At 38.0% G+C, this 12,749-nt stretch overlaps 1 protein-coding gene across 1 annotated transcript; it reads left to right on the plus strand.

Moving 5' to 3' along the window:
* Positions 1-4,308: 4,308 nt before the first annotated feature.
* LOC149200161 (uncharacterized) lies at positions 4,309-4,626 on the plus strand. The gene has a single exon (XM_089400870.1). The coding sequence runs from the start codon at positions 4,309-4,311 to the stop codon at positions 4,624-4,626; it is 318 nt and encodes a 105-aa protein (XP_089256996.1).
* The last annotated feature ends 8,123 nt before the right edge of the window (positions 4,627-12,749 follow it).

Consider the following 12,749-nt stretch of genomic DNA (forward strand, 5'->3'; position numbering starts at 1 on the left):
GGAGGAACTCAACGCAATGGGGTCCATTGCTTCCTAAGGGGGGAGGAATGATCCAGGTGGCTATTGGTGGCCACCTACCAAGTCCACTTGGACCCCCACCATTGTTTCTTTTAGCTTTTAAGTTTCCTTAATTGTAGCACAGTTTACTATTTCTAGCAGTTTTTCGGGTTGTGAACTTCCAGAGCCATTTTGAGGCCCTAAACAATGTTTTTTGGGAAAACTAGGAGCAACATGGGTCCATGGACCCATGTTTCTCTTTCCAAAGTTGTATTTCTTGGATAGATCTTTCTAACGAGATATTGTGTGCTTCAAACAGAGATCGTGTGCCAAAGTTATGACCCCGGGAAGTTGATGTACCAATTTACCCAAACAGGGCCCATAGTTTGGTGCTTCATCTTCTAGGGTTAGGTTTTTGGATGTTTAGGGTTTTCCATTGTTTCTCAACAATAAATAGGCCTTCATTTGCAAATGAGAAGACCAATCAGCAAAGTGCAGCAAAGGAAAAAGTCGAAAAGAAGGACTCTTCAGTCAAAGAGGTAGACAAAGTTTCAACTTTTAGTTTAGAAAATGAGATTGCTAAATTAAAGGTTTCAATTCCTTTGACTGAATTAATGAAGAACAACAGCTATAAAAACCAAGTGTCCAAAATTTTGAACATAGATACTTTATCTGATATGGTCAATGTAGAAGATGATTGCCCGGAACATATTTAGCCCCGCTTTATAAGGTCAGTCTGAGGATAGTGAAGTGCCTCCATTCTATATAAGCCTTAGATTGCATGAGTACGTCCTTCATAATACCATGTTTGATTCTGGAGCCTCCCATAATCTGATGCCAAAAGCCATTATGGAGAAATTGGGCCTTGACATTACTCGTAAATATCATGACCTCTATTCTTTTGATTCCGGTAGAGTCCGATGTATTGGTCTTATCAAAGACTTGGTGGTGTCTCTAGATCAAATCCCGGCCAAGAATGTTCTCATGGATGTGGTTGTTGCAAACATTCTGCCACAGTTTGGTATGCTTTTGTCCAGATCGTGGGGTGCAAAGCTTAAAGGAACTTTACAACTAGATTTCTCCTATGCTACTATTCCTGTGTTTGGTCAATTGAGAAAATTATATAGGGAAAGGAAAATGAACTACATGATCATAAGTAATGAGAAACTGCTTAATCATCTGATTAATGATGTACATACAGACTTAGAGTCATTTGTATTATATTCAGATAGTGGTTTTAATGATATTGATAGTCAGTTAGTTGAAGTACAAGATGTGCCAACGATTTCAGAGAATTTCAGATTAGTCCTGGATCAAGAAAGACAAAAACTTGCAAGTACCCTGAGCAGTCCGCATTCCGGCAGCAGCAGAAAGATAATGAGAAGCAGTAGATTGAAGAGATCAGTCAAGGTAAGAAAGAAGACGAAACAGAATTTCAGCACTTAGAGGAAGAAGCGGGCCTATGGAGCATGGATTTCGACAGAGCTATGGGTAAGGATGGTGCCGATATTGGGATTTGGATCTGCAACCCTATTTTCCAGCCAAATAAAGTCCCTAGTAATGTTAGAATTTGTTCGTATAAATTGGCCTTTGACTGTTCTAACAATGAAGCCAAATATGAAGCGTTGATTGCAGGTTTAAAAATTCTCAAAAAGCTGAAAGCAAAGAGGATATCAGTCTACGGAGATTCGAAGTTGATAATCAAGCAAGTTAAGGGTGAATATCAAGCCAAACATCCACGGATGAGGGCCTACCATAATGCAGTTTTAGATATCCTAAGGATGTTTCCAGATTATACCTTGACATGTGTACCACGTGCACAAAATGTAATTGCAGATTCACTAGCTACTGCTGCTAGTAATTTGAAGATCCCGATGAATTCCAATAACAAGTTTGAGATCCATGTCAAGCACTGCCCAACTGTTCCCGACAATCTAAGGTATTGGCAGGTCTTTTGGGATGATAAGGAGATTAATGATTTCTTGCAAAATGAAGGCAACTACAAGGATGCTTCCATAGATCGTGATCGTGATGATGATGAACCAAATATTGAAGTAAATCAGATGGAAATATTGCAGCTAAAGGACAATGTCATTCCTAAAGGTCTTATTCCTTTAGAAGAACTCTTCGATCAAGATGATGTGGCTAGGAAGCCAAGCTTGGTGCCAATAGATAAGGGTGTTGAAGATGTGAATCTTGGAACAGCCGAGAAACCCAAGTTTGTGAAACTATCAAAGACATTATCTCCCGAGGTAAAATCTAAATATGTCAAATTATTGTCTGAATTTGTTGATGTGTTTGCTTGGGATTATTCAGATTTAAAGGTGTATAACAAAGACATAATTCAACACACAATTCCCATCAAGCCAAATCAGAAGCCATTCCGTCAGAAGCTGAGAAGGATTAATCCCAAGTTGCTGCCTTCAATTGAAAAAGAGGTAAATCGATTATACAAGGCTGGTATAATTGTTCCAATCAGATTTTCTGATTGGATTTCTAATCTTGTTCCTGTGAGGAAAAAGACCGGGGAGATCAGATTGTGCATTGATTTCAGAAATTTAAATAAAGTGTCATTGAAGGACAATTACCCGCTGCTGAAAATGGATCACATCCTTCAGAGAGTAGTTGGAGCATCTCGTATGTCGTTGCTCGATGGATATTCAGGCTACAATCAAATTTTAGTGCATGAAGATGACAGAGATAAGACAACATTCACCACTCCTTGGGGAACATTTCATTATGCCAAGATGCCATTTGGCTTGAAAAATGTTGGAGCCACGTTTCAGCGCGCCATGGACATTGCTTTTGCAAATGAAAAAGATGTATTTTTAGTTGTATATCTTGATGATTTGACAGTGTTTTCAAATTCAAATGATGAGCACCTTTACCACTTGAAGATTGTATTTCAGCGATGCAGAAAATTTGGGATATCACTTAACCCGAAGAAGAGTCTCTTTGCTATGGATGAAGGGAAGCTGCTTGGCCATATTATCTCGAAGGAAGGCATTCACATTGATCCATCAAGAGTAGAAGCGATTCAGTAGATAGATTTTCCTAGGAACAAGAAGGAAATACAAGCATTCAACGGTAAGATGAATTTCTTACGAAGATTTGTACCTAATCTTGCTGAACATTTGAGAGAAATCACTAATATGTTGAAGAAGGATAGCATGGTGAAATGGACGGAGGAAGCTATGAAATCATTTAATTTGGTAAAGTATGCCTTATCTACAACTCCGGTTTTGATTAGTCCAGATTATACACAAGATTTCATTTTATTCTCATTCGCATCCGAGCATACCATGGCAGCAGTTTTAATGAAAAATAGAGATCAAGTAGAAAATCCCATTGCATTCTTCAGCAGAACTATTAGGGATTTTCTACTTGATCTACTTGATCTACTTCTGAGTGTATATTTTGCATTCTCACAGTGTAGCATATGTTCCCAATGCAACAGTTAAGGATGTGCTGGTACAAACCGATTCGGAAGGAAGACGGGGAAAATGGATTGCAACAATGTTAGAATACGACTTGGAGATCAAGCCTACAAATTTGATCAAAGGACAAGGTCTGGCAAGGTTGATGGCAGAATCAAATTTGCGTGCGTTAGATATAAATCTTATTGCTGCCATGTCTGAAGATGAAGAGGAAAGCTCTCTAATTCAAGTGTCTGAAATATTCCTGTAGTCACCATGGTATTCAGATGTTGTCTATGTACTCCAACACCTTTCTCCACCTCCAGAAATGTCAAAGAATAAAGGTAGAACTCTCAAACTTAAAGCTACTAAATTTTTCATTTTGAATAATGCCCTTTATTGGAAGGATCCAGGTAGTGTTTCGTTGAACTGTTTAATTGAAGATGAAGCCCAGCAAGTAATGAGTGATTTTCACAAGGGTGATTATGGCAGCCACTTATTTTGGAAGACAACAGCAAACAAAATTTTGAGAGCGGGATACTACTGGCCCACCTTATTTTCAGATGTCTATAAAACAGTCATGAATTGTCATGAGTGTCAGGTTTTTCAAGGGAAAAGAAAGTTGTTGCCTCTTCCTTTGAAACCGGTTGAAGTCAGCACACCTTTTCAGCAGTGGGGACTCGATTTTATTGGTGAGATTCATCCAACATCTTCGGCTCAGCACAAGTGGATCCTAACAGCAACGGATTATTTTACCAAGTGGATTGAAGCAATCTCGACCAGATAGGCAACAGACACGGTAATCATTCAATTTCTAGAATCAAATATTTTATCTCGTTTTGGTTGTCCTAGTAAAATCATAACAAATAATGCAGCTGCGTTCAAATCCAAGAAGATGATCGATTTTTGCAGCAAATATAAGATTACCTTGGGTCACTCCACAGCATATTACTCGCAAGGTAATGGTCTGGCCGAATCATCTAATAAATCATTGGTGAACATCATTAAGAAGCTGCTGGAAACAAACAAGAAAGGCTGGCATAAGAAGTTAGTTAATGCTTTGTGGGCGGACAGAGTAAGCCAAAAGAAATCTATAGGTATGTCTCCATTTGAAATTGTTTATGGCATTGATACAGTCTCTCCGACATCCCTCGCAGTTCCAATTGTGAAACTTTTGCAGGAAGTTGGTAGTGAGGAAGATGATTTTCAGTGAAGAATCAATTAGATGATACATCTATAGCAGACAAGGGAGGAAGTCTTCCAAAATACTTTCAGATTGCAAGAGAAGATCAAAAATATCTACGATAAAAAAACTAAAGCAGATAAATTCCAGCTTGATGATGTGGTGTTATGGTGGGATGCGAGGAATGAAGATAAAGGCAAGCACAACAAGTTTGAAAACTTGTGGAAGGGACCTTATAAGATTGCTACATACAGAGGGCAAAATGCATTCCTGCTTAAAGAGATGGACGGACAAGATTGTTCGGGAGGACCAGTTAATGGTAAGCTCCTGAAGCGCTACTTCTTCTAGGGTAATTTCTGAAGTCATGAAGCAATCATTGTACTTAGCTTTGATAGCTCCCTAAACCATAGCCCAAAATCAGGCCGGGTCACTTTCTCCAAACCCAAACATTCCGTTTTCTTTTCACTGCAAGTGTTCAAAAGATGCAATTCATTTCAGCTTGGGGCCCGAGATGAAGGCTATAAAGTTGAGAGTTTTGTATCATTTTGAATTTTGTATCAGTTTGTCAGTTTGAGTCTTGAGTCGGTTTGAGTCTTGAGTCAGTTTGAGTCATGAGTCGGTTTGAGTCTTGAGTCAATCTCATAGTATCAGTTTTAGTTTTTGAAATGTATTGACCATATTGCCCAATGGAAGAGGCACAAGTCTACTTATTCCAGAGATCTATGGTTCTTGGCACCTCCAAGGAGCTACCATCCCCATTGGAGCCAATGTTAGTGTCAGTTCTTTCACACTACCATTAGTGATCAAATTGCTCTTTTGCTTTTCATATTAGGTGTCCCATTCTGATAAGCTGCATTCCATTAGGTCATGGATCAACTGATGGTAGATTTATTTCCAGTTTTTTCCTCATCACATAAAATCTGTTGACCTCTTTCAGACACAATTCAGTTTAGTGGTTTAGAGTTAATTCTTATCTTTTTTCCATTTGATTTAAATAAGTCTTAGGTCTTAGGGTTTTCAATATCATTAGGTATTAGGGTTTCCATCTAGGTCAAATTTTAAAAATACTTGATAAATAGTGGTCATGCAGACATGTGGAGGAGACATAAATCTTTAGATAACTTTTAATTCTCAGCATTTGTAAATTTAATAAGTTTTTCACCTTAAAACTCAGTTTGAGGTGAAAACATAGTATTGTTTTATTTTTGACAAATTTGATGTTTCCTATATGTAATAAGTACTATTCAGCTGCTCCTGGTCATCCTGCCAATTTCTGCCACTGCAAAAGCAAAACATCAAAGCATCAGTTCATCAAATTTCCAGGGAAAAGGGTCAAACTTCAAGCATAAAAACAGAGCATTTGAAAGAGTCATGTAAACTTTATAAAAGTGGGTTTTGAAAGGACAAAAATTAAAGTGAGAAGGTATATAAGGTTATTTCATTATTATGTCTCATTTCACTTCAAAAATTTGAAGTGTGGAGCAAAAAACGCGATTTGGAGCAGTCATTGGGCAAAAGAGATAAAAATCTAGCATTTTGTGAGAAATTTGGTGGCGTTGGGCATCAAACAGCTGGCGCTGCGCACCTGTCTACAAAGCTTCAAAACAATTCAAATCAACCTAATTCACTTCAAATCTCTCAATGGCTCTCTGATCAAGTAAGTTAAGCTCCCTTCCTAGCTAAATAAGGGTTTCTCATTAATTATGGTAATTGTTATCTCTCAAGAAAGCTAAACCCTATCTATCCTATACACTCTCTCATACATTTGCAAAGGTTATTTGTTTTCCATTGTGATTTGCAAAAGTTTTTTGTTTTCTGCTATTTTGATTCCCTAATCCATTTTCTCTAAACCCTAACCCTCCATATATGAACTCCTCTACACACTATTTTTACTAAACCTAGACCCTACATACAAAACCCTTCAGAACCTAATTCCATTCATCTCACCTATTTTTGTTTTTTTAAATCTCTTCATACTCATTTTCATTCACCCCGTTCCTTTATTCACCATCACTATTCATAGTCATCAAAACCAATGGAGAGGGATAGTGATTATGACATGGAGGAAGATACCCTTAGTGACAGTTCTAGGGAAAGGAATTTGCAGTAGAGGAAGCCTCACAAAGGGGGTAAGATAATCAGGGAGGAGCCCATTAGTATGAAGGAATTACTTGCTTATCCACTGGCCATCTCATGCTTTAAACATCAGTCATGTTTTGAGTTTTGTGAAATGGTAGAGAAGGTTAAGTTTCATCATGAATTAGCAAGGTTGTTTGTAACAAATCTGGACAACAATGTAGTAAATCTTGCTGGAGTCACATTTACTTTGTCACCTACTATTATCTCAGAGGCTACAGGCATTCCAGATGTAGGTGAGAAATGGAACAAAAGACAGAATATTGACCGGGAGTACTATGAGCCTTATATTAAGGCTAAATACCATAGCAAAATTAGCAGTGTTTCCTTTCAAATTCTTGGAGGATAGGTTTGTTTCACTAATGAAGGTCATCATCAAGTATTTTACTTGTGAGGGTAGGTTCTCCAGATTGTATGCCTATCATATTAGATTGTTGATGCACTTTACCAAGGTGAGAATGATGAGTATCCCCTACTTCATATGCAAAAACATAGAGAAGATGGCACTTTTTGCAAAGAAGAAACCCTACCCACAGCAGCTCAACAGTATTTATCATTTCTCTTTAATTAAAATTGTTGTTTTACATCAGCTGAATCAGTTGGGAATTCCATGGGAAACCTTCATTTCTCATGAGGTGTTCAAAGGCCCTCAAATATTTTCATCAATGCATCAGGAGGAAGGTGGACCTTCAGGACAACAAAAGGTTCAAGAAATTGAAACTGTTGGGGTGCCCATGTTTGTCACCTATGAAAGAGGCACTAGGAGGCTTTTTGGAGCTTCCAAGCGAGTACTATCTCCACAAGGAGTGGAAGGGGTCTCACCTTCATCTACAGACCATAGGCAAATGCTATCTCCACCTAGAGTGGAAGGGGCTTTACCTTCTTCTCCAGCTAAACAGGTACAGGTTGGCCAACGACAGAAGGACAAAGATAAAGGAAAGAAAAAGATGCATGAGGATGATCCTAGTGATGGAAAAGAGAGAGATTTTGTCCTTGTTGACCATGAGGAGACACAAGGAGTGAATGTCATGAACTTAGGTGCTCAAAATCCAAGGAGTATCAAAGATTTGATCATCAAGGAGCAAAAGGCTGACATTCAAGCCCTATCAGTCAATTTGGAAAGAGAAACGTGGATCATCAATTACCTTGAGTAGGAAAACAAACAATTAAATGGCAAACAAGTTATCATGGAATTGCAAATGATTAAAGAAGAGAGGCAAGAGGCAAAGAAAGAAAAGGTCAAGATGACCTCTATTAAGCAAGAAATTGAGAATGACCGAGAAACTTGGTTAGAGAGGGTGAACATTCACCTTGAGAAGTTGCTTGAGAAGGCCAATAAAGAAAAGAACATGCTTCGCCATATGGCTTATCATTATCTAACTCGGAATAGGATATGCAACGGAAAGATTAAGGAGGGCCTTAAAAAGAAAAAAGGAGGATAAGCTTAAGATCTTGGCGAATGTTACATTAGCCCAAAAAAGTAACCAATGAATCACCTTTGAGCCAAAACTGGGCAAGTTTTGAAGAAATTTTGTCAATTTCAATTTTTTTGAATTTTTGCAACGCAGGAAATTGTGGTATATGTGCAGCGCCACTGGCACTACGCTTTTGATTGGTGCATCCTAGGAGAAATGGATTGTATATCTAGATTTAGCATCAAGAGGACATTAATCCCTAAAAATTTCATCTCATTTGGAGCAAAATAAGGTGACCTAAAGGGCAAAAAACACTCAAGAAATGCCCTCTCTGCCACTTTTTGCACCCACAGGAAGCAGTCGTGGGAGAATTCATTTTTGAAGGAGAAAATGACCTCCAAATCAGGAAATTCAAGATGTTTCAGAAACTAGACAGACAGAGCTTTCCAACAAGCTATCTTGGGCCTAATTTGGTGGAGTGTAAGACCTTCAAAAGTAGGCTAGAAGCGGCACTGTGCATATAGGAGATGGTGCTACGCCTATAGCTGATTTTGCAAATTTTGCCCACAACTCTGAAATTTTTCCTATTTTGACTGCCAGTTGACTTTTTCTCTCATCCTTGGTGAATTTATGATTGTAAATGATGTAATGCAATATTAATGTAAAATGACTTTAGGGGGTAGATACATCAGTTAAAAGTAGTTTGGAAGTGAATGTATCAGTTTCCTTGGTTTTAGAGGCAAGCTGTTCCACTGCCTATTTTCTTGTTCCTAGTTTAGATGTGGTTGAAACAGCTCCTGATATCTTGGATTCAACCCCTGATGGTTAGCTCAGGTGGTTTTCTTGCCTATATTATGTACTTTCTTAGTCATTTGTAAAGGTTGGACTCTTTTGGAAGTGGTGCACATATTGTATACTTGTATCAGCAAATTGGCAAGGAATAAAACCAGGTTTTGCAACTATTTTTGTGGGATTCTTGTGATACTGTGTTTTTGTATTGTTTCTTCTTCTGTAATGAGTTATTCTTATGTGTTATATGTTTCAAAACCTTTTCCATTCTTCTAAACTAAATGAATCAAGATAAATAGGCAAAATACATTGATAACAGTGCTTTGCCTTGGGAATGCATTTAGTTCTTAATGTTTTCAGCAGTTTGAAGAGGATTCATGGTCTCCACATGCCCTCCTCAGCCCCTCAGTAGTCTTAAACCAACCATCTCACTCAATTACTAGTGCATAAACACTTATCTATCTCGCCCCACAGAACATGTCTGCATCCCTAATTTGATTTCTCAAACCTAAGTTGCCTGCTCCATTTGATCCAGTAACCAAACCTTCAAAATCAAACAAAAAATCCTAGAGCTACTATACCTAGCCTAAAATCCATATTCAATTCAGTCATCTCAACTGAGATTGACAAGGAGAGAGCCCTCTCCCGACCTGGTAGGGCTAGCTACCAGGTTAAGCATGGTTTGTGGTTATCCTAGGATTGCCTCCCTTCAGCCTAACGTCGATCTAGGCTCTAACAAATCTCGTTAAAAAATGAAACATTTACCCTTCCAATTCAAGTCTTTCATTAGATCTCATAAAATCCCAGTCGAGTCTTTCACTTGATCTTGTAAATATACCTTCATTCCATCCACCTGTTAGTAACCATTAGTCTTGTTAGGTGAATGAAATGAAGCTTGGGGGGGCATTTCCTTAGAATTAAGTCATTATGCTAGGGGCATGAAACCAATTTCAAGCATAGTTTCCCATGGTTCAATCTTGTGTAAAAATGAAACCATTCTCATTTTATCCCTTGTGATTGTTATTTTTTATCAGCCTATTTTTCCCAGATGAGCCTTAGTTTGCTCATTCCATCATCACCATCTTCTTGGCCTATCATATGATTTTACTTGGTTGTTTTACCATTTCATGAGGAACAACTATGATGGGTGGTATTATTAGCCAGCCTCTTGACCTTCATGTGTTTTGAGCAAGTTCCATCATGACCAGAACCAGTTCCTGTCTTTTATACTACTCATTCCTCTAGGAGGAGTCCTCTTTCATCTCTTTTCAGACTCCCAAAATATGAGAATATTGTCGATCACTTGTATTTTCGAACTCGTTAAAGTAAATGAAAATACGTCTACTCAGTATAAGTTTAACCCTTTTCTAGAATGAGCTAGACTATCTACAAAAAGGGAATACCTTAGTCTAACATGACTAAGAGGTTCTTGTGAGTATTGTTTTCTGCCTTTTTGGACTTAAGAGACAATTTTACGAAAATGAAACTCAAGAGTTTTATTTTTTGTCTCTTTTTCAAACTCTCTAAACATGAAAAAGATTTCAAGTTAGACCTTCAATGGACTCATAATAATTTCAAACAACTATGGACTCATCGAACATAACGGGACCAAACCACTCCTTTTGAAGGTTTGTTAAACATATTCATAGGGATTCATCTAAAGGATGAACTTACAAATCAACTATATGTTATCCTCCTCAAGCTTGTTAAAAAATAAAGAAGTATTGACTTGCAATGATTGGGAAATTGGAAAATGGGATACTCCACCTATTAATGGTAGTGAGTCACTCTTGAACATGACACTCTTCCACTTCATCTTCGTGGTTGTTGGGTTGGGAAATCTACTTGTATTTTGGTTCATCACACCATATCAAAGCCTTCACTTTCGTTTTTGGGTCAATGCTACCAACTCCATTCAATGTCACTGATGTGTTCAAGAGAAGTCATTCAATTTATATCTATTATGATACTCTTAAGCCTTCATTCCATGTTTGTCATTCCTGAACCAATTCCACATCAGCATCATTCTATCTCAAATCATGATACCCGTTTCATGTCATTGATGGGGGATACATCAAGGCCCTCCTGTGACGGGTCACTTCCTGTCGACATTAGCTCATTATCTAGGAAGTTTACTTAGAAACTCTTCCTTCAGTACCTTGGGACTTGCATACATTAATGGAAAGTTTCCTTGCTCGGTGACATTTTTTCATCATTGGCCTTTGATCGACATATTCTATGTGGTGTTTGACTTCAACTCCTTCCTTCATACCCTACAGATTGTATTGTTGTACCTTGAGAGCTAATAAAATTATCGGTGGTTTCTCTCGTGTCTATTAATGGCTTACATCATTTGTTAGTAATCAGATGGTGTCTACCATGTTCAACTTCAGCTCCTTTATTCACATGGTTAGACTCATACATTGAACGATTGAGTGAATGAGATAGAAGACCCCGGATCCAGTTCCATCCATCCAGGTTGCACTTTCGGGATTAATGCAAGATTATAAAGCATGATGGCTATGATAATACAGGAATTCATCTAATCATGGATCCACACTTCATCATAAGTGGACACGAATTTTTTATCATTGTATATGTAATGTTATCTTATATGTTGAGCATGGGTATGCATCCCTCAACAAAGATATCATGATGAAATTTTATTGTAACAAATGATGATCCAACCAATTGTTCTTGAGTTTGACTTATCACAAGTTAAAGCACTCCAGTCATTAGTTTCCATTTCTGACTTTGCGCTTTAGTGGGGAATATCTTATAGGCCATTTTGTCACATCTGGTCAATAGGCCTACAAACTGAAATAATCAACATCCATGAACACCTTGACATCATCCCTATAAAAATACCTAAGCATGACTCTCCCAAATCCATAATTTTCTAACCTTGATTGCTTCATTGCAGTGCTTTTAAGGCCCTATGCACCATGTCCCTTTAGGAACCCACGTTCAACAACAGGTTGCTAAGTTCTGCACCTGCTCTGATAAAAGCAAGTTGGCCCTTGCTAGGGGTGTGTCGATTCTAGAAATTCGGGAAAAATAAAAAGAATCCTGAAGCTTCCAGGAGTTTTTACAACCATTTACCTTGGATAATAACTTCGAATCCTATATCACCCTACCTTGGATATTTCACCTCTTATCCCTTAAGCTCATCCTCCCATCAAGAGTGGTCTCAAGCCTAGATTGGTAAATGGATAAGAATTCATAAACTACCATCCTCTACTATATATTTACTGCCTTCCATAATCTAGAGGTTGGATTTTGGAGACTAATAATACCCTTATGATGTTGCTTTGATCATAACAGAGTTAAAATTCCCATGCATTAGGGTGGCTTTGAGGTGTACATTGTGGCACAGAAGGACAAGTCAACTTGGGAGGATCTCTATAGGATCAGCTTCCAGTTTTGGTTGTAAACTCTCTCCCTTTCATATTAATAAAAATGGTATATTGTTTTCCTATATGTGCTATCTTATGTTTTCATTCATATATTTCAATGTCATGTTGATCCATTGAATAGAGTGATTGGATAATGCTACATAGATGGCATAGATATTTGGCTTGTGTTGTTTCTTTGTCCAGGTTCTAATGATAGCGATAAGAGCTACGGTTGGAGCTTACAAGCCAAGAGGAGAGAAGATCTTGCAACAGGTCACAAGTAAGCATCTTTCCATTCTCCAATTCCTCTCAGGAGAACTTTATAGTATTTGATTTATTTTTTTCTAGACCAAGCCACTAAGTCTAGGGAAGATACTTCTATCCACAATCGTAGATTCTGTATAACACAAAGGTTGGA

This window comes from Pinus tabuliformis, chromosome 2_1, assembly GCF_031772625.1.
Source record: "Pinus tabuliformis cultivar Carrire ecotype Pingquan chromosome 2_1, CPIR1, whole genome shotgun sequence".
NCBI lineage: Eukaryota > Viridiplantae > Streptophyta > Pinopsida > Pinales > Pinaceae > Pinus > Pinus tabuliformis.

Excerpts from the sequence above, each read along its gene's own strand:
- LOC149200161 (XM_089400870.1), top strand. The coding sequence starts at position 4,309 with ATGATCGATTTTTGCAGCAAATATAAGATTACCTTGGGTCACTCCACA.